The sequence below is a fragment of the Eucyclogobius newberryi genome, unplaced genomic scaffold, assembly GCF_026437365.1.
Source record: "Eucyclogobius newberryi isolate DKJ021-1_F unplaced genomic scaffold, fEucNew1.0.hap1 SCAF_10, whole genome shotgun sequence".
Classification (NCBI taxonomy): domain Eukaryota; kingdom Metazoa; phylum Chordata; class Actinopteri; order Gobiiformes; family Gobiidae; genus Eucyclogobius; species Eucyclogobius newberryi.
The window spans coordinates 29,320,188-29,341,707 of NW_027315724.1; the positions used below are offsets into that span (position 1 = coordinate 29,320,188).

General features: G+C 41.8%; 1 protein-coding gene across 1 annotated transcript; it reads left to right on the top strand.

The window, feature by feature from the left end:
• Positions 1-16,534: 16,534 nt before the first annotated feature.
• On the top strand, positions 16,535-19,522 carry LOC140367320 (sialate O-acetylesterase-like). The gene is made up of 9 exons (XM_072453746.1): positions 16,535-16,714; positions 17,028-17,197; positions 17,273-17,411; positions 17,499-17,667; positions 17,744-17,835; positions 18,212-18,345; positions 18,442-18,596; positions 18,673-18,856; positions 18,980-19,522. The coding sequence occupies exons 1-9, from the start codon at positions 16,594-16,596 to the stop codon at positions 19,304-19,306; spliced, it is 1,491 nt and encodes a 496-aa protein (XP_072309847.1). The 5' UTR covers positions 16,535-16,593; the 3' UTR covers positions 19,307-19,522.
• The last annotated feature ends 1,998 nt before the right edge of the window (positions 19,523-21,520 follow it).

Genomic DNA, 21,520 nt, shown 5'->3' on the forward strand with positions numbered 1-21,520 from the left:
ACAACTCAAAATGTTGCGTGGGAAACTAAATTATGGCATATGTGATATTAAATATCTCGAACTGTGTCATCGCTGGCTATTATTTCCAAACTTAGCATTTTGATGGCTTTAATTTGTCGCAGAAAAACAGAAAACTGGTAAACAATACACCATTTCTGTAGCAAATTGACGTTCACGCTGTCCGTCTGAGAAATTATACACAGGAAGGTCAACTTTGGAAAGGTCGCCTTCAAAGCTCATAATTGCAGATCAACAACAGAAGACGAGCACAAAATGAAAGTAATGGGTTGAAGATGACCCTGTGCTTTGAAGAACTCAAGCAGGATGTATTTTTATAGAAAAAACAAGCACTGGGCATCAAATATAATTGCATATTTTGATCACTTTACAGAAGTAGTGACAGGACCCATGAAAGCTGACTGATCCATTTACCCAGTATTTTTGGAGTCTATACTTGACAATGTGTGTCAGCAAAAAGCAAGAAAACATCAGAATAAGCAACGCTGCGGCCTTGTGTGCAGTGTGAAATGGAGCATCCTGTCAACACAAATTCTCTTATCTATGAAAGAAACATGGAGCTGCCAAAGAGGTAATTTTTTGTATAATAAAGAAGCACTAGAAAAACTAATGATGGTATCTGCGCTACACTTAAACCTCCAAAAATAAAGTGTTTAAATGTAAGTGCCTGGAGAAAGGGTCTCTCTCCACACGAACGGTTATTCATCTGCCTGAAAGAACTGGTTCTCCTCCTGAGTGGTTCCAGCTCCACTGTCAATGTCCTGTCCGTCTGAAGGAGTCGGATCTCTCCTTCACTGTGGAACTCCTCCAGGTTTCTATTTTTTCCTGGCCGAGAAGGAGGGTCTTAGGACAGGGGAGAATGGGACATTGTCTAAGGACACGGGATGCTGGGACATCACTAAATCCCTATGAACATTATTTAATCTGTTCCCACTGTCGCCTTTCGGGGCAACCGCTGTGATTACGGGCGTTGCAAATATAAATTGAACTGAACTGAACGGAACATTAACACAATCCAAACGCAAAATATAAATGTCTTTGTCATGCTTTTGATGATGGGACTGGGGGTGAGTTAGGAATGGTTGCATAAAGTCCCTAGTGCCTAAAAGAAAACAACTTTTCTCTTTTTTTCAGTTCAATTGCAAAGACTGTATCGATTAACTGTTCATAAATTACCATGGAGAACAATTTGTACTTTTACCAATTATTTGATTCCCTCTGTTGGATAACAAAGCAAATTGTAAGACCTAAGCTTGAGTATATCAAGTAGGAAAAATAGCCTTTCCTTCCTGTGTATATGGGAAAAAATTGTTCCCTAAAAAATGCCTTCTACGATTGTAATGATTATTCATTATTCAGGACATTTATCATGGAAATGGGAAAGTCTTAACTTGAGAATGTCACATTATGGCTTTATAGTCAGAGAGAAATAACATTTTTCACAGCCAAAGCAAACTATTTTTCACTTGCTGTAAAGATTCCCTGGCAGGTTGATATTTGACAGTTTATGGAGGTATTTTTCTGAGCTGAGGTAAAAATGGAGGCAGTGCACTGAGCCCATTCTGCTGTGTTCTCTAAATGTGCCCAAATCTCTAAAGTGATTTGAAGCCTTTTGGTGAGAAGCAGATTTTCATTATCAGCCTCAGCAGTTCACTCAACTAAAAGACGCTGGCACATTATCCAGGCAGGGCCCCCCTTGCCCCTCCTAATCTGCTTATCAGCCTCTGATAGTGGGAGTCTGAATGGGGCGCTCTAATATTCTTTTCGGAACACTAACATTAACCAGCCAGCATCACTAAATACACAAGTCTACAGCACTTGAATTCACACAGCCCATTTGTCTTACTATTACACCCTTATTTATATTGGATCTTCATGGAGTAAATATATATATATATATATATATATATATATATATATATATATATACACACACACACAATATTACTAAGCGATTGTAACTCAGCTTTCGTGAAAAGTTCTCACAAAGACGCTGGAAGTATAAGCAAACCTGTGCTTTTGTCTGAGAGTTATAATCTATGACACACATGGATCATAATATTATATCATGGGCATTTAAAATTACAATATCGATCTAAAAAATATTGATTTATTAAAAAAACACTTACTTCTGTATGTTGCCGTAAACGTCACAACAAAGTGCTGCATGCTATGGAGAGATGCAGTTTACGACAGCGAGCAGCAGCTTTATCTTCTGTAAAAATTGCTATGCAACGCTGACATTTAAATAAAATTGCAGTACAAAGTAAAGAGCAGTGGCTGTGTATCAGTGTGGAATCTGGGGTGCGGTGAAACTGGGATTGTCGGAGCAATGGCATCTTGGAGAATAAAGATGCATAAATCACTCACAGAGTTATTTGTTACAAAGGGAAACAGTAATAATATGGTTACAATCTCCAAAAAGTCAATTTTGCATATTAGGTCTGCTTTGGGTCTGTTTTTTTTCTGGAGCTAAGTAGTAAACTTTAAACATCTGCAGATTATAATTTTACGTTTTGTTCTTTGTAAACCACCATATTGATTCAAAATGACTTTATAATAGAAACAGGACCATTGAAAACAGGACTGAGAAGCCCCGCGCCACATAGCAGCATTTAACCATAGTAAGCAGTGTATTTGCCTTATGCAACATTTTTAAACCCTGCATGTATGAACCGAGGTCTAGATTACACCAATAATTGCAAGTAAATACAGGGAAGTGATAAGGGGAAGGTGAAAACACAGATATTATCCAAGCACCTCAAATACAGGACAATGCAGGATATTCAAAGATGCATAAACCAATTTAAATTCATTAAAACGGTTAAAGTTGTCTCCATTAACGTAAAAGTGTTGCTTTAACTCACCAATTCGATTATGAAGGTGCTTTAACTAGGAAAGTGATTATCCCTAGAGCGATTATGATGAGGTTTATGCAAACAACAACACAGCTTACAAATTAGATTTGTACAAACAACTATGAAATTGGATTTTTCTAAGCTAAATAAATACATGCTTTTGGCAGAGAACTTAGGGAGATAAGTGTCTTAAAATAAGAGTTTTATAATTCTAAATTAAATCATCATGGTGGACTGAATGTATTCAACTGGGTATCTGATGATTCAGGAGCCATCCAGCTGCTCTTCAGCCCATGTTTAAAGCAGAACTGAGTAACATTTTCACCTTATTGAACATCTCTGTAAGTCCCTGTGAAGGTTAAATATGTGTTTTTGGGTTTTTTACGTGTCCGCTGTCGCCTCCTGCTGTCTCTGAGCGAAAAACTAGCCTCGCAACATTTACTGAGAAACCCTGGCTTTTTTTATTTTGTCCATGTGAAATGTTCATGTATGTGATTATACGGTCTTGTTAGGATAAATAAAGATGTAAAGGTTATTTTATCTTCACAAGGGAGCCGCTGGGGAAGCTCTATCTTTATTGGCATGCAATAAAAGGCTTTTAATAATTGGGTAAAATTCAAATGTAATGTAGTAACTTTGGCTGGGCAATGACATTAAAATGGAACCTACTGTGTGGGTTCAAAAGCCAAGAAGGTATTTATTAAATATTACATGAACCACAGGGAAATCAAAATCTAGGTCCTAAACATGGGATGTGGATTTGAACCACCCCGTAGTGCAAACATATGAACAGCATTCATCTCACTATATCTGCACAAACAACAGGCAAAATGTAAGAAACATTTTTTCTGAATGACTTCTTTTTGGACTGTCAGAGCCACAGGAGGCTGAGCTAGTTAAATCAAGATCCTGGGTTTATTTTCACCATGCTGCTTTTCAAAACTGAAATAAATTATACAGTGGCAAGTGAAAAAGTAACACTTTGAATTTTACAGGCAGATGAAACAGTGCTTCCAAAATAAACGCAGATTTGCACCGGTGCTGCAGGTGAAACTGGAAATCTGACTTTCATTTTGGAGAAAAGAATGTTGCCTGTAATTAAACCAATTAACTGTGGTGGCCGATCCACATAAAAGTTCCATCAGTTCACAATCACAATAAGCAAAAGGTGGTCATAATCATCATTATTACGCCCACATTATGTACTCAACAGCTTTTGACAATGCAATGTAATAATTATGAGCCAAGCGGAAACTCATCACGTGCACAATTACTCCCATTTCACTCATTGAATTTCATCAACTCGACCCTCGGCTTTTTCCCTTTTGTGCAGCTATGTCATTTTCAATCTTTTTCTGACATATGACACGTGTATGTTAACCATGTTTAGCGACATCAGATTATATTCATAAAGCCTCTAATCCTGCCACAGCCACGTCAAGGCCACGTGTCAGGTCAAAGTTATTTTTAATCAGTTATTATGGTATGAATAAACTCACCCGCATCTCTCCTCATGGATGGAGAGAAGCAAGTCTTTTATTATTTAAATCATTTAGAACAAAAACGTAACTAGTACTTTCAATTTGGCCACGCTGCTTTTCTGTCGCGACAGTGCCCCCTGCTGATCTGAATATGTACTGCAACTTGTGCACCAGAGAAGAAAAAGCAGAAAATGTGCCTTCACAATGCTTGAGAAAGTAATGATCTGAGCTTATATAGGCCAACTAACATCCCATATGCATAATCTAAGTAAACTATAGGCAAGCTTTTGGATTTGGATTAACATTCAAATGGCACTGCACAAATTGGAATGCCACATACACTTTTTCTTTCAAAAGGAGGAAATGATTAAAGCTGATGAGGCAGATACTCCCATCTATTTAAGTCAGTCTGGATTGTCCCTCCGAGGCGGGTGTCTATGAGGGCTCTGCTGGAAGATTTAAAGGCTTGCCACTGAAAAAAGAAGAGGTCATTAATAAAGATAGATTTGCATTTTGCTTTGTTTTCATGTCATATGTCACTCTGCCCGGGAGCTACTGCTTTTACCTCTGTTCTCTGACCTTATTCAAGCTCTTTTTTTTTTTCTTTTCAGGGATCAAAGTTGGTTGAAATGAAGTGTTTTGCTTTAGCATTTATGTTTGCTGCTTTGATATATGCACAACAAGGAAGTATTTCAAATCCAGGCACTAATTATTTGTATGATATTCACTGAACAAAACAAATATATTAAATAAATCAAGTTACTAATTAGTTAGCCTTTATGAGATATTATAATGGGCATAAAACAATCTAAGTGTGATCTGATCTCAGTGACGAGGCTATTTTGGGGATTTTATCATGCCATGACAAAGACACTTTACCCCTGCCTGACCCGCCAGCCCCGCCAGCCCCGCCCACATTCTGTTCGAATGTGTCTCGGTCTGGAATCGGACCATTGAGGGGCGTAAACTTTCCAGCATTTACCGGTCCAACCACCGCCGCTAATTTGTGTCACGTGTCTCTCAAGCGCAGATGACTTTGTGTCACGTGTCTCTCAAGCGCAGATGACTTTGTGTCACGTGTCTCTCAAATGCAGAAGACTTTGTGTCACGTGTCTCTCAAGCGCAGATGACTTTGTGTCACGTGTCTCTCAAACGCGGATGACTTTGTGTCACGTGTCTCTCAAACGCGGATGACTTTGTGTCACGTGTCTCTCAAACGCAGAAGACTTTGTGTCACGTGTCTCAAATGCAGAAGACTTTGTGTCACGTGTCTCTCAAACGCAGAAGACTTTGTGTCACGTGTCTCTCAAACGCATAAGACTTTGTGTCACGTGTCTCTCAAACACGGATGACTTTGTGTCACGTGTCTCTCAAACGCGGATGACTTTGTGTCACGTGTCTCTCAAACGCGGATGACTTTGTGTCACGTGTCTCTCAAACGCAGATGATTTTGTGTCACTTGTCTCTCAAATGCAGATGACTTTGTGTCAAGTGTCTCTCAAACGCGGAAGACTTTGTGTCACGTGTCTCTCAAATGCAGATGACTTTGTGTCACGTGTCTCTCAAACACGGATGACTTTGTGTCACGTGTCATGGAATTAGACATACACCGATACTATTCCGTAACACATAGAGAACACAAATCAACCTAGAATATGAAACGACACAGAAACATCAGACATTTGTGTGGCATGCATGGGAGAAAACGCGGGGACTGTGTCAGCCAAGCCGTTGTAAGGAGCCTGGCTGACCCTCCTGCGTCTCACCCCCGCGTCTCACCTCGTTTTTTCCCATGCTGGTTGGTTTTATTAGATATTCTGGAATAGGCGGGTCACATTTCTCATTGGTCAGCCTCACATCAAGGCACTTGGTATTTTTCCGTAGAGATCAAGCCTTGGGTAAACATTACCCAGACTCCTCTGGGTTATCACCCCCCCTAGGGTAAACATCCTTTGGCCCATCTTTACGATACCTTCATAAACAAATGCAGTTTGTCAAACACCCGTTCTTCTCTTAGACTAATGATGCAGATAAAATATCACTATTATGCAGATAAATACATCACAGAAATATAGTCATATATTCACATTTTATCACATTTCCCTTCTGTTTATCAAAGCATTAGTCTACTGTCTCATATGCCAAACACATGACTCTTTTCAGTTTTCAACATGTCTTTCATTATTGGTGTTAAAATGACACTTTTACACACAAAAAGTTTATGCACAATTCTCAACATTGAACACACTTCTTTTCTCTCGGCCCACAACATGTCTACAGCATTACTGTCCTAAATTTTGAGTCAGATTGGTCAATCTCTGTAATTTGACAAACAGACAATTTATCTTGTCTATAATTTGTGCGGTGTGATGGGAAATATAGAAGTACAAGCGGAAGGCCCTCAAACCCGCTGCTCTCTGGTCAGTCACTTTGACTCGTCAGGGACCTCTCTGGACACCCCAGTAGAATCAAATACGTAGTATCAGGTGCTACTGGAACCAGATTGTCCACTAACTTCTCGACCTTGACCCTGCAGTTTGGTTCTGGGTGATGCTGGTCTTTGTTATGACCATGGCTGGCCACAAAAGGGATACATAGGCACAACGTCCCACAAGTGTCCCCACATCACCATACGTCCTCGCTTGGTTTCTTAAGAGACCTTCTTCCGCTGCTCGCTTCGGTCACACCTATGACACATATGAACTGGTACATTTCCCATCTCAATTCATAATCTCATTCTCATTACATGTAGTTATGTTGTTAGCAGATAAAAAAACTCTCTTAGTTAGTACAAACAACAGTGGCTGTATAATATGCCATTGTGTTTCTTCAGCCTCTGTCATGTCAATTATACATTGTACATTATTACACATCATGCATTTCATAACCTTTCAAGTTGATCACTTATTTTCTTCCCTCTATTCCAGGTCTGTGTATGTTTCATTTCCCGGTAAACACAGTTGTGTATGTTGATCGATTGTCCCGATTGTCCCGATTGTCCGGCGCACAATACAGGTGTTCAGCACCCATATTACCGTCATCGCTGTGATGATGATAACTGTTGATTCTTTTTCCACAGAGTATGGCACTCTGCGCACCGTAGCCTCTGTCTCTCGTTCATTGTAGCAGAGTATCGTACTCTACCGTAGACTCTGAACAAAACTCATACAAACGAAGTCCTGCGTCTGCGATGTTATGGATCTGGTGCTGTGTTGTCCAGACTTTTCTCTCACTTTCCCATGAGAGCACCCATGTTCTCGTCCCTCCAATGGTGAGGACGACACGGTGTGGCTCCGTCCACTTGGCTCCGTCCACTGTAAACACCACATCTCCAACACGTTCTGCTGTGGTGATAAACAAAGTCTTTTCGACAGTTCAGTGTATTTCAAACAGTTTTCTTGTTTACAATTTTATTTATTTTTTTAGTAATTATTGATTCGGAATATTTGTTTACACGTACATCCCCCCTTTTGATAAATGGCCTTGCCCATTTGTCAAACTTCTACATTTAAACGAAATTCAATAATCCAGATAGTTTACAACGATGTAATCAAGGAAGAGATGGAATTGCGTCTGTCACTCCACTCCGCAATGTCACCTCTTGACCTTTCACAGTTCAGTGGTCACATCCCTGGCTGAGCCCCCCCTTCCACGGCGCTGGGGTCCCACCCTGTGTGTCTGTAATCCGACACTGCCTCTGCGATCTGTAACTTGTAAATCTGTTTTACCACCATTTGTTTCAAACTCTAAATGTTTCAAACTCTAAATGTTTCAAACTCTAAAAGTTTCAAACTCTAAATGTCTCAAACTCTAAATGTCTCAAACTCTAAATGTTTGGTCTCCACGTGTGCGCGCGTATGTATGTGTGTGTGTGTGTGTGTGTGTATGTATGTGTGTGTGTGTGTGTGTGTGTGTGATTCAAATACATCAAACAATAATAATTATCTCAATAATTCCCCCGTTGAGCTGGCCATAAGGGTCAGTTCACAACTTAGAATTCTTCACATAATTAATAATTTCACATCTCCTCTGTTTGTGTGGCCTGCATAAAGTCACACATCTAATGTAATATGTGCTAATCTTTTATATGTGCTTCAGGTGAGATTCAAACTCAATATCTCACACCTGCTCATGTGGTGCTTTACAAACATTGTGTATTAGTTTGTTCTAGCAAGTCTATATGTGTATTAACAAATCAAAACGATCCTAAACCTTCCCCTTGGTTATAAGGCACATCATTTTGTATCAACCCTTTTTTCCCCTTGTCTCTCTCTCTGTCTTCCTTTGTCACGCATCTTCCTCTCTGTCTTCCCCTCTGTCTTTGTCTGTCTTCCTCTCGTCACGGAGGAAACACCCATTTCCAAATTTCTAAACCTGCTTTTTCTTTCTCTCTTTCCCTTACTCTTACCCTCACTTGTAACCTTGCTTTTACTTTCTCTTTGCTGCTGATATAACAACAGATGCTGCATCCCCTGGGATTCCCCTGTTATCCTTTATAATATCCCTCTCATTCTGCTTCTAAACTCATGCATTGATTACCCATCCCCCTGTTTAGTTTTCACTATCTTTAGGTAATCTGCAGGTCTCGTAAAATTTATTCTTCTGCATTACACTCCTCCCCCCGGGTCCGTCCTGACTCCGTCCTGAGTCCTATAATGTTTAAGTCCTGTTATCACTGGTTTTCATAACTTCTATAGCGTCTAAATTTAGATGATATTGTCTTATTTAAATCTATTCAATTCTTGATTGAATCTCCACAATCCTTCAGGCATTTACTTTAGAATGTCAAATTCTTTCCCTGTTAATTTTAACTCTTCTCCTTATTACTCATCACGTCAACCCCCCCTGAGGTGTAACCTCTTGGTGTCCCTGTGATCCGTAAAGTTAACGGACATCTGCTCCATCCTGAGTCCTCCAGATTCTTTGCCAGTCAATAGCCCCTTATCTCTGACTATCCTTTATGACTTGGTGTCGTTTGCCTTTAGTTAATGACCCATTCATGTCTTTCCTGGGAGGACATCGGACGTCACTATTTAACTTATTCCCTCGCTTACGTCTACATGCAGTACGAGGTTTCCTCATGATAATACAAATAAATAAGTTACTGATATAACTTTTACTATCACTTTACTTACTGCCCGTTCTACTTTTATGTCCAAAAACATCAGTAGTCACTCATTTACCCATATTATCACTTCCCAGGCCTGTGCCTGCATTTGATTCTAAATTTAAAAACACTTCTGTCTTTTCGTCCTGTACTTTCATCTAGTCATGCATTATGGTTACATAATAAGTCCAAAAGATAATTTTGTCAAGTCCAAAAATAAAACAAAACAAAACGTGGCTTTGTTTGGTGCACACAAAAAACACGATACCGTAAAAACACAACTTTTGTCTTCTATGTCGGGGACAGGAAGTGTCCTGTCTGTGATCACATTCCCCAAAAAATTGGCCATCTATGAAAATCTGAATTAATCTTCATCTCTTATCAAGTTTAATACAATCTTTATAATTGATTGTTGTCAATCAAACAAAACCCTAAATTTGTTGAAATACTAAAATTTAAAACCAGCTGAGTTTAGTTTTACTTATTTCATCAGTTCAGAGCGTCCTCTGAACTGCTTTCCCCTCTCCTGCCTTGTTGACCCCCCTTATCTCCCCCTCTCTGCCACGTCATCTGAGCATACTGGAAGTCTCCCTCCAAAATCCTCTTATGACTTTTCCTTTGTCTTTTTACATTTTGGGGTGATAATTCTGGCATTATGTGGTCTCGGTCGTCTGAGAGAAATGCTACTTGCTTTACAGTCACGGTTAATGTCAAGCTTCTAGAGAAAATTCCTTATTAGATTCCTCCGGACATAAATGTGGTGTTTAAGATTCACCCGTGACTGCAAATTTTAGATCTCTCAGAATAACGCCTTGTGACCCTTGTATGATTAATTGTGACACAGCGCTTACATTCACACATATTTCCTCAGTAATATTAAACTGGGTATTTCCTTAGTAATACCTAAACTGGGTATTTCCTCAGTAATACCTAAACTGCGTATTTCCTCAGTAATATGAAACTGGGTATTTCCTCAGTAATACCTAACTGCCTTGCTTTATGTGAGAAACTTATCTCGTCCATAAGCCTACAATATTTTTCCAGTAAATATCAAACTAATGCATAAAAACGTTTTATGCCTAACTCTTTTTCACACACAAATTTTTTGTCTGACCTTCTTTGTCGCCTGTGTTCTCCTGCTGCTTCGAAACGACGTGCTCTCCTCGCGGAGACAGAGGTGCGATGGGCGGCCACGGGAAAAGTGGACTTCTTTCAGCTGTGCACAGACTTCACCGATTCACCCGTCAATCTCCGCGAAGGGGCTGCTTGTCATCCGGCTCGAAGGACCAGAAAATGTCATGGAATTAGACATACACCGATGCTATTCCGTAACACATAGAGAACACAATTCAACCTAGAATATGAAACGACACAGAAACATCAGACATTTGTGTGGCATGCATGGGAGAAAACGCGGGGACTGTGTCAGCCAAGCCGTTGTAAGGAGCCTGGCTGACCCTCCTGCGTCTCACCCCCGCGTCTCACCTCGTTTTTTCCCATGCTGGTTGGTTTTATTAGATATTCTGGAATAGGCGGGTCACATTTCTCATTGGTCAGCCTCACATCAAGGCACTTGGTATTTTTCCGTAGAGATCAAGCCTTGGGTAAACATTACCCAGACTCCTCTGGGTTATCACCCCCCCTAGGGTAAACATCCTTTGGCCCATCTTTACGATACCTTCATAAACAAATGCAGTTTGTCAAACACCCGTTCTTCTCTTAGACTAATGATGCAGATAAAATATCACTATTATGCAGATCAATACATCACAGAAATATAGTCATATATTCACATTTTATCACACACGTGTCTCTCAAACGCGGAAGACTTTGTGTCACGTGTCTCTCAAGCGCAGATGACTTTGTGTCACGTGTCTCTCAAATGCAGAAGACTTTGTGTCACGTGTCTTTCAAACGCAGAACACTTTGTGTCACGTGTCTCTCAAACGGAGAAGACTTTGTGTCACGTGTCTCTTCAACGCGGATGACTTTGTGTCTCGTGTCTCTCAAATGCGGACGACTTTGTGTCTCGTGTCTCTCAAATGCGGATGACTTTGTGTCACGTGTCTCTCAAATGCAGATGACTTTGTGTCACGTGTCTCTTCAACGTGGATGACTTTGTTTCACGTGTCTCTCAAATGTGGAAGACTTTGAGTCACGTGTCTCTCAAACGGGGAAGACTTTGTGTCACGTGTCTCTCAAATGTGGAAGACTTTGTGTCACGTGTCTCTCAAACGCGGAAGACTTTGTGTCACGTGTCTCTCAAATGCGGATGACTTTGTGTCACGTGTCTCTCAAATGCAGATGACTTTGTGTCACGTGTCTCTTCAACGTGGATGACTTTGTTTCACGTGTCTCTCAAATGTGGAAGACTTTGAGTCACGTGTCTCTCAAACGGGGAAGACTTTGTGTCACGTGTCTCTCAAATGTGGAAGACTTTGTGTCACGTGTCTCTCAAACGCGGAAGACTTTGTGTCACGTGTCTCTCAAACGCAGAAGACTTTGTGTCACGTGTCTCTCAAACGCAGAAGACATTGTGTCACGTGTCTCTCAAACGCGGAAGACTTTGTGTCACGTGTCTCTCAAACGCAGAAGACTTTGTGTCACGTGTCTCTCAAACGCGGATGACTTTGTGTCACGTGTCTCTCAAACGCAGAAGACTTTGTGTCACGCGTCTCTCAAACGCGGAAGACATTGTGTCACGTGTCTCTCAAACGCGGAAGACTTTGTGTCACGTGTCTCTCAAACGCGGATGACTTTTGTCACGTGTCTCTCAAACACGGATGACTTTGTGTCACGTGTCTCTCAAACGCGGATGACTTTGTGTCACGTGTCTCTCAAACGCGGATGACTTTGTGTCACGTGTCTCTCAAACGCGGATGACTTTGTGTCACGTGTCTCTCAAACGCAGAAGACTTTGTGTCACGTGTCTCTCAAACGCGGATGACTTTGTGTCACGTGTCTCTCAAACGGAGAAGACTGTGTCACGTGTCTCTCAAACGCGGATGACTTTGTTTCACGTGTCTCTCAAATGTGGATGACTTTGTGTCACGTGTCTCTCAAACACGGATGACTTTGTGTCACGTGTCTCTTCAACGCGGAAGACGTCTCTCAAATATTTACGGAACGTTCAGAACAAAATAACTTTATTTACCTCAGATTTACAGAGTTTAGTGCGTCGATTGTTGACTCAGCAGAAGTCGGCATTGTTTCTCAGTCTGTGTTATTTTTATCCTTTCCTCGTAATCCACCTTGTTTGTTTGGACACGAACGGACAATGCGTTTGTCTGATTGGTTAATCCGCCTGTCAATCACTCCCTTTGGAAATTGGCGCGACTGGGTTGGATCCCAGACCCTCAGGTTTTATAAAGTAGTCTGTCAAAACGTGTTGGGAATGGCTGGTCAGGCAACTTTACCCCCACACTCCTATTGGCCAGCTTCAGTCTTGAGTGAGTGACAGGTGAACTCTCAGAAGAAGGAAATACATGTTTATAAAATAGAAAAATAATTGTGGTATCTATTTTTGCACCTTGCCCATTCTGAACCATTGTTGCTGGATTGACAAATAACACAAATCATACAACATTATCTTACATTATAATAGAAAAGCTGCAGACTAACATGAGCAACATACATATTTAAGGATCACACTCTTAAATGTATATTCTGAAGATGCTGTATAGAATGTGCTTTTTGAAATGACTAAAGGTGTAAAGCCATTCAAATGATTAAGTTCATTGGTTAACTGCAGACATAGACACAAATAGGCCTCTGCATGCTGTGATATACCTTACTGAAGATGCCCGGATGCCTTTCGTGCATATAATTGCTGCCAAGCGACTGGGAGGTGGAGCTAATTGTGAAGCTTTATCACATGATGGATGGGAGCTGAAACGTTAAGAGACCTATGAGCATTTTCGACAGCAGCCATTAATCTTGGTTCATGCATGAAGCCACAAACATAATTTTGCATTTCTCGTTTCACGGTGTAAAATTAGCTGCAAAACATGATGGTGCAGAGCAGGCCTGTTCTATGGATCACTAAAGGGGATTTGTAGGGGACAATTTCTGCTCCAGGGCTATATTTGGAGGCTGAACAGATTAAAACATTACTCATAGACATGTATGGTCAGTGCGTTTAGTTTATTATACCAAAATATGATGAGTAAACTGCAGAAATAGAGGCCAGTTTTCATGTTAACTCTACTCCAGTCCATCTCCTCCAGATTTATCTCGTCCACGTCAGAGGTGCAGCGGCCCAACCTAACGTCACGCGAACAATCCAGTTAAGCTGGTTTAAGTGTTTACTTTGGGCAACTGCAAAGCACATCAGAAGGTGCAGTTAAGTGGATGTTAACAACACCCAATAATCCAGTCAATATTGAATAAGGAATATTGCAGCTCATTGGATATTGGAGAGAAATTTTGCTTGGAATTGTAAACTATATAGCTGTATTAAAACGTCCAGTCAAAAGCTAGTTTTCAGATGGAAAACATTAGTTTCCTACATCCAGCGGTTATGGTAAATGAATGGGGTGTCTCACAACTGTGGTAACATCATTTGTTTCTCCACAGGTGCTCACACAAAAATGCACCAGTAAATAAACACCTGCTCAGGAAACAATCAGATAATTGATGCTGCCCCAGTTTGCATTTTTCATGTTGTTGTTTGTGCATTACCTCCGCCCGTCATCCTCTTTCCATCTGCAGCGCGCCGTATATGGAAACGTTGGGAAAAGTTTAAACTAAAATAATGAAGCCAGAATTCTATTGCGTACAAATTATAGCCTTATTCGGTTTAAATTTGCCCAATAGAGTTTTTAAAAACGCGTGAGGTTCAATAAAGCTCCTGAGTCTCCACCTCTGGCCCTCCGGAGCAGTGCCAGCTACACACCTGAACCAGTCCACACAGTCCACACAGTCAGTCCACACAGTCCACACAGTCAGTCCACACAGTCAGTCCACACAGTCCACACAGTCAGTCCACACAGTCAGTCCACACAGTCAGTCCACACAGTCCACACAGTCAGTGCACACAGTCAGTCCACACAGTCAGTGCACACAGTCAGTGCACACAGTCAGTCCACACAGTCAGTCCACACAGTCAGTCCACACAGTCCACACAGTCCACACAGTCAGTCCACAGTCAGTCCACACAGTCAGTCCACACAGTCCACACAGTCCACACAGTCAGTCCACACAGTCCACACAGTCAGTGCACACAGTCAGTCCACACAGTCAGTGCACACAGTCAGTCCACACAGTCAGTCCACACAGTCAGTGCACACAGTCAGTCCACACAGTCAGTCCACACAGTCAGTCCACACAGTCCACACAGTCAGTCCACCCAGTCCACACAGTCAGTCCACACAGTCAGTCCACACAGTCCACACAGTCAGTCCACACAGTCAGTCCACACAGTCAGTCCACACAATCCACACAGTCAGTCCACACAGTCCACACTGTCAGTCCACACAGTCAGTCCACACAGTCCACACAGTCAGTCCACACAGTCAGTCCACACAGTCCACAGTCAGTTCACAATTCCACACAGTCCACACAGTGTCAAAGTTTAGTCTATACAGACTGCGAGAGGCGAGGATCGTTCTCAAGTTCTTTATTTGATGAAAACAGGGAAAAACAGGCAAAACAGTAGCATGTTGTTCGTCTTGCAGCTGAGATTTGACTCTTCACAAAATTGTGCTGTATTTTATATCGCTGTTACTTGGGTCTGATAAAAATGGCCTGACCTTCGCTATGACGTCCGCTTTAAGATTGTTTAGACTAGTCCACAAATAATCTGAAAATACACAGAATAGTTCATTGTGACCCATATGCAGCAAGATCGTTGTGACACATGATAAATAGGACACAGACATGACAATAATTGATCAATATCTACAACAGTCCACAGTCCACACAGTCAGTCCACAGTCAGTCCACACAGTCCACACAGTCCACAGTCAGTCCACATAGTCCACAGTCAGTCCACACAGTCAGTCCACACAGTCAGTCCACACAGTCCACAGTCAGTCCACACAGTCAGTCCACACAGTCCAGTCAGTCTGCACAGTCCACAGTCAGTCCACACAGTCAGTCCACACAGTCAGTCCACACAGTCAGTCCACACAGTCAGTCCACACAGTCAGTCCACACAGTCTACACAGTCAGTCCGCACAGTCCACAGTCAGTCCACACAGTTAGTCCACACAGTCTACAGTCAGTCCACACAGTCCACACACAGTCCAGTCAGTCCACACAGTCCACAGTCAGTCCACACAGTCAGTCCGCACAGTCCACAGTCAGTCCGCACAGTCCACAGTCAGTCCGCACAGTCCACAGTCCACAGTCAGTCCGCACAGTCCACAGTCAGTCCACACAGTCAGTCCAAACAGTCCACACAGTCCAAATAGTCAGTCCACACAGTCCACACTCTTACACACAGTCCAGAGTTATATCTCTCCAACATTAATGGTCCTTTGAGTCGGATGTAAGATGTTTTGATGGATGATAACCGGATCTTTCGACCCCGTGATGAGGACAGCGAGGGCGGAGCGAGAGGAACTATCACGTGAAAGACTGGTTTAATACAGCAGCAGTCACAAGAATGCGTGCCAGAAATCTGCCACTGTTCAACCGTGTGGAGAGTTTGCGGCTCACTCCAGCGCCACAGGTCGATGTAGTTCCTCCCCAGCCACATTCTAAAAAAGAGGAAGAGGAGTGGCCGTGTTACTGGAGGTTAAGAAGCCGGAACCGGCCCAAGTTCAGTTCCACCGGGCTTGCTGAAATAGGAGGAACCGAACGAGGCTTCGACACTATCGTGAATCAGTTGCAGAACCCGCGGAGTGCGCTTCAGCACGGATCCTTTCACTTTCACGCTTTCTGCCAACCAAATGGCGAACGTGAAACCTGGACGTAGTTTTTGCGCTGTATTCGCCTTGTGCATTTTTTGCCTCATAAATCTACTTTCTGCTAAGATCAATTTTGGCAGTAAGTTGATACTTTGTTCATTATTGTGACTAATGTTAATACATAGTGTTTTGCATAAATTGTGTGCTATTTACATTTAGAGCAAGAGTGGCCATGTGGGAATGGGACCCTGCGCTTTGCCTCTTATTACGGGCATCATATGGTCGTACAGAAGTCCCCTCAGAGAGCTGTGCTGTGGGGCTGCGGGCCTCAGGGTTCAGAGGTCACCGTGTATGTGCTGGGCCCAACGACACAGAAAAAACAAACCTCTGTCTCAAATGGTAGGTCCTGCTGATGATGAGCGGTGCATACAACTTAGAATATCATAATTAAGATCATCAAATGTTTTTAATGTTGCTACTTGAAGGAACATTTATCCAATCACAGTAAATGGCACATAATGGTATAATGGACTGGAAACATTTCAGTGACTTCCACTAACACTTAATGAAATTAACCCAAACAGGGTTTATTTCTCTTCTCATTCCATGTAATGAACTAGTTTTTCTTGAATTGATAAATTGCTTTTGATAATGCCGACATTATTAAATTAACAGTAATAACGTCTCACTTAATGTTCTGGCCCTTGATCAGAAACTGGGATGTGGCGAGTGATGCTTGACCCTATTGAAGCTGGGGGTCCATACAACATCACAGCTGCTTCGACAAACCCCACAAACGAGTCAGTCACTTTGGTTGACGTCTTGTTTGGAGATGTGTGGCTGTGCAGCGGCCAAAGTAATATGTACTTTCAAGTTTCACAGGTAAAGCAAACCATACTGTAGATAGTAGAAAATACTGAACATAACATGCAATATCATGTTTTCTTTGTCAACTAGATTTTCAATGCATCGAAGGAGCTGGCCCTTGCATCCAAATATCCACATGTGAGGATTTTTATGGCAGACTTAGTTCAGAGTGAAACGGAGCTGCCGGACTTGGCTAATGTCAGTATTCCTTGGTCTGTTCCCAATGAAAGTAAGACTTTTATCTTCTTTTCATTTACACACTATCTTCATTTACAGACACGCACATTTCTTTTCATCATTCCTCTTTTGTATTTAGAGGACTTGGCTCCCTTCTCTGCTGTGTGCTGGTTGTTTGGCCGTTACCTGTACCAGATCTTAAAGTACCCCATTGGTTTGGTAGAGTCCTGCTGGGGGGGCAGCGCTGTGGAGGCATGGTCTTCACCCACTGCACTGAAGAAGTGTGGCCTTGATTACATGGATGAAAAGTAACAAAAATAATACTAACTTTTTGTTGACCAGAAAAACAATTATTTACTTTTAATCCCTACTTTTGTGTGGAAGGTTAATGGGTCCTCACGCAAATTCAATTTTGTGGAACTCAATGATTCACCCATTGCTTAATATGACGATCCAAGGAGCGATTTGGTACCAAGGTAATGCAATACTACTGCATACTTGCCTGACCCGCCAGCCCCGCCCACATTCTGTCCGAATGCGTCTCGGTCTGGAATCGGACCATTGGGGGGCGTCAAAAAAAACTTTCCAGCATTTACCGGTCCAACCACCGCCGCTAATTTGTGTCACGTGTCTCTCAAACGCGGAAGACCTCGTAATCCACCTTGTTTGTTTAGACACGAACGGACAATGCGTTTGTCTGATTGGTTAATCCGCCTGTCAATCACTCCCTTTGGAAATTGGCGCGACTGGGTTGGATCCCAGACCCTCAGGTTTTGTAAAGTAGTCCGTCAAAACATGTTGGGAATGGCTGGTCAGGCAAACTGCGTACTGGCTAATACATTTGTTCAATAGGGGAAGCAAACACAAACTATCACAAAGACTTGTACAACTGCTCTTTCCCTGCCATGATCGATGACTGGAGGACGGCCTTCCACGAGGGCTCAGGGGGTCAGTCGGCAATAGATTTTCCCTTTGGATTTGTACAAGTGAGTTATAAGCTGCGTCTATAATGTTTTTATTTCCATCTAAATGTGTGCATGGTAAAGTCTAATGATCGGTAACAAACTGTGCCCTCTGTCCAGCTGAGCACAGATATAAAAAACTCAACTGATGATGGTTTCTCTGACATACGCTGGCACCAGACGGCAGACTTCGGCTTCGTCCCAAACTTTAGGATGAAGAAAACCTTTATGGCCGTGGCTATGGATTTGCCTGATTCAACATCCCCCTTTGGAACGTAAGACACATTTAATGGTTACACGGGTAATGTTTTTGCCTGCGCTCTGATGCACTGTTGTGTACCACATTTTCAGAATCCATCCGAGGGATAAGCAGGATGTTGCATACAGACTGACACTTGGCGCGCAAGTTGTAGCGTATAATCATATTTTGACATGCAACGGTCCTTTCCCTTTCCTGATTTTGCCCGATAAAATGTACGTTTACATTATATTTGATCAGGAACTCGCAGTCACGCCGTCCAAAGACATATTTGAGGTAAGATTAAAGCATTTCTCTTTCATTTATTCAACATCTGGGTTTTTACGGAGTGAGATTAATCACTAAAAGTAAGAACTTAAGGCAAAGAATGTGTTTTTTTTTAAATATTTCTTTCTGCAGATATGCTGTTCTGCCTCCGTCTCATTATGCGGCCCGCGGTCCAACTGGGTGTCCGCTCCCATTAAGCTGTGGGTCCAAAGAACAATACAGTTATCTACAGAGTTATGTCCACAATCGGAGGAAGTGGCTGCTGTACGATACGCATGGAGAGACTGGCCCTGCGACTTCAAAGCTTGTCCAGTTTACAGCGCAAAAACGGCTTTACCTGCGCCACCTTTTATCATTAACTTTCAGTCTTCATCTGGATGGAAAAGAAGACATATCGCAACTGATAATTACTTAAGCACAGAAGATGATTGGCAGAAAATGCAGAATGGTTTCCTCTAGAAAGAATTAGGAGTATGAAATTACATTCTATAAAAAGGATGTTTAATGACCACTCGCTTTACAGAAAACAACGGCGACATTTATATTTTATTATAGCAACACAGCCTGGTGTTGAAATTATGCATTTAACTTTGTAATCATGTTCAGGTTTGAATGTAATTGCTGCTATGGTACAGTCTATAAATACAGCATCAAGGTAAGCACTATTGGTTAAAAACAAAAAAGGGTGTCCAACATTATTACTGTAATGTGTGGTTAAAATTAAAAATGAAATTGTCTATGCACATAATTGACTGATGTTTATTGTACTTTATTAAGTGCTGATTTTCAGGAGCTGTAGTAGGAGGTGGAGGGTTTCAGATTTGGAGATGCCAGGTGGTGCTGATGAGAAGTACAGGGTGACTGAGGGGTTTGACCTGTGGAAAGAGAATTTATATTTGTACACACATTGTAAAGGCTGTAGTGGTTACATTTTTAAAAAGTCATGCAGTAGTTAACACAACAGAGAAGTGGAACAAGGAAGTGGAGTTTTGTAATACTTTTCAAACGAGGCAAATCAGTCATTCTATACCAGTTCTTTTCAAACCGGGCGGTACACAGGAAACTTTTTATTTAGTAATATTGTCTTGCTGGAAACTTAATTTAGGCATTTCTGGTTGCATATGTTAGTATAGCTCATTTGAGTCAGTTTTAAAAGGTGCCACTAATTAAAGACTGTAAAACATTTCAAACAATCAAGAAAGAAATGTTGAGCTACCTATGACGTGCTCTGTCTTTATGGCGTCTTTAAAACTCTGGTGCCTCTGGAAGGCATCAAAGTTAATGGAAGCGTCATCTTCAGATAGACTGTGAGTAATCTGTCCGTCACCGGGGCGACACACCTCAAAACGTATCCATCGATAGCTGCAGAGACAGAATCAAACATGAGCAGGGGCTAGAGAATTATTCATGTACACTCAGTCCTTTATGGCCTTGTATTTGTTTTGTATTTGTTTTCCACACAGTCAGTCCACACAGTCCACACAGTCAGTCCACACAGTCCAGTCAGTCCACACAGTCCACACAGTCCACACAGTCCACACAGTCCACACAGTCCACACAGTCAGTCCACACAGTCCACACAGTCTGGCCCAGTCAGTCCACACAGTCAGTCCACACAGTCCACACAGTCAGGCCCAGTCAGTCCACACAGTCAGTCCACACAGTCCACACAGTCAGTCCACACAGTCCACACAGTCTGGCCCAGTCAGTCCACACAGTCAGTCCACACAGTCCACACAGTCAGGCCCAGTCAGTCCACACAGTCAGTCCACACAGTCCACACAGTCAGTCCACACAGTCCACACAGTCAGGCACAGTGAGGAAGCCTCCTTTTAAAGGCCCAGGTCACAGGCCATAGGCTGTCAGCGGTTATGAGGGCCTACTGCCACATCTGCAACATATTTTTGATAAATAAATACATCCAGGAGCACTAACAATCAAAACATACTGGAAATAGGAACAAAAAAACTAAGAATCACATGTAGGGGTGAGCGAAATGCCAAAACAAACACAATTGCCATTTTTTGAGGCTGATTCTGAAAATGTATTCTTCAGTGTGATTGGTTGAATCCACTCAACCTGACCATGACAGAAGCTGACCAACAAGAGGAGTTTGTGGGGAAACGCATTCATATTTGAGCACAGACCTGCATTACATAAAAAACAGTGAATGCCAGTATGACAGTATCACCAAAATAGTTGTCACAGGGATGACATCACAATTAAATGTTTAACGCCATATAGCCCAGTCCTAATTGCACGCAGAGGATGATATGGAGGTCACAACGTGAGGGGATGTGGTACATTTAAATTACAAGTTGCCAGGACCACTAGGAGGAGCATGTGGGTTTCATTATGTGGGGTGTGGATTTGGGACGACTTGGGGGAGCAACACATACAATGCTCAACAATTTATGAATTTATATAAAAATGCAGAGAAATGGTATTATGGTAGAAGGCTGAGGAAATTGTCTAGTAACAACCTGAGATATAATTGAGTTATACATTGCTGCAATTGCTGTTATTCACATTATCATAGGTATTATATGAATAAAATAAATCTGCAAACTAATTTTATCATTATAACACAAAATTTTAGTAATATGCACATCAGCATGAATTACAGTTCTGTATATGGGCTATAAGAGAATCAACAAAACTATTATGTATTTG

What these genes read in the sequence shown, in the direction of transcription:
- LOC140367320 (XM_072453746.1), top strand. Translation starts at nt 16,594, where the DNA reads ATGGTCGTACAGAAGTCCCCTCAGAGAGCTGTGCTGTGGGGCTGCGGG. An exon ending in TTCCCTTTGGATTTGTACAA is followed by an intron (nt 18,346 to 18,441) that starts GTGAGTTATAAG and finishes CCCTCTGTCCAG; the next exon opens with CTGAGCACAGATATAAAAAA. An exon ending in TCAACATCCCCCTTTGGAAC is followed by an intron (nt 18,597 to 18,672) that starts GTAAGACACATT and finishes CCACATTTTCAG; the next exon opens with AATCCATCCGAGGGATAAGC.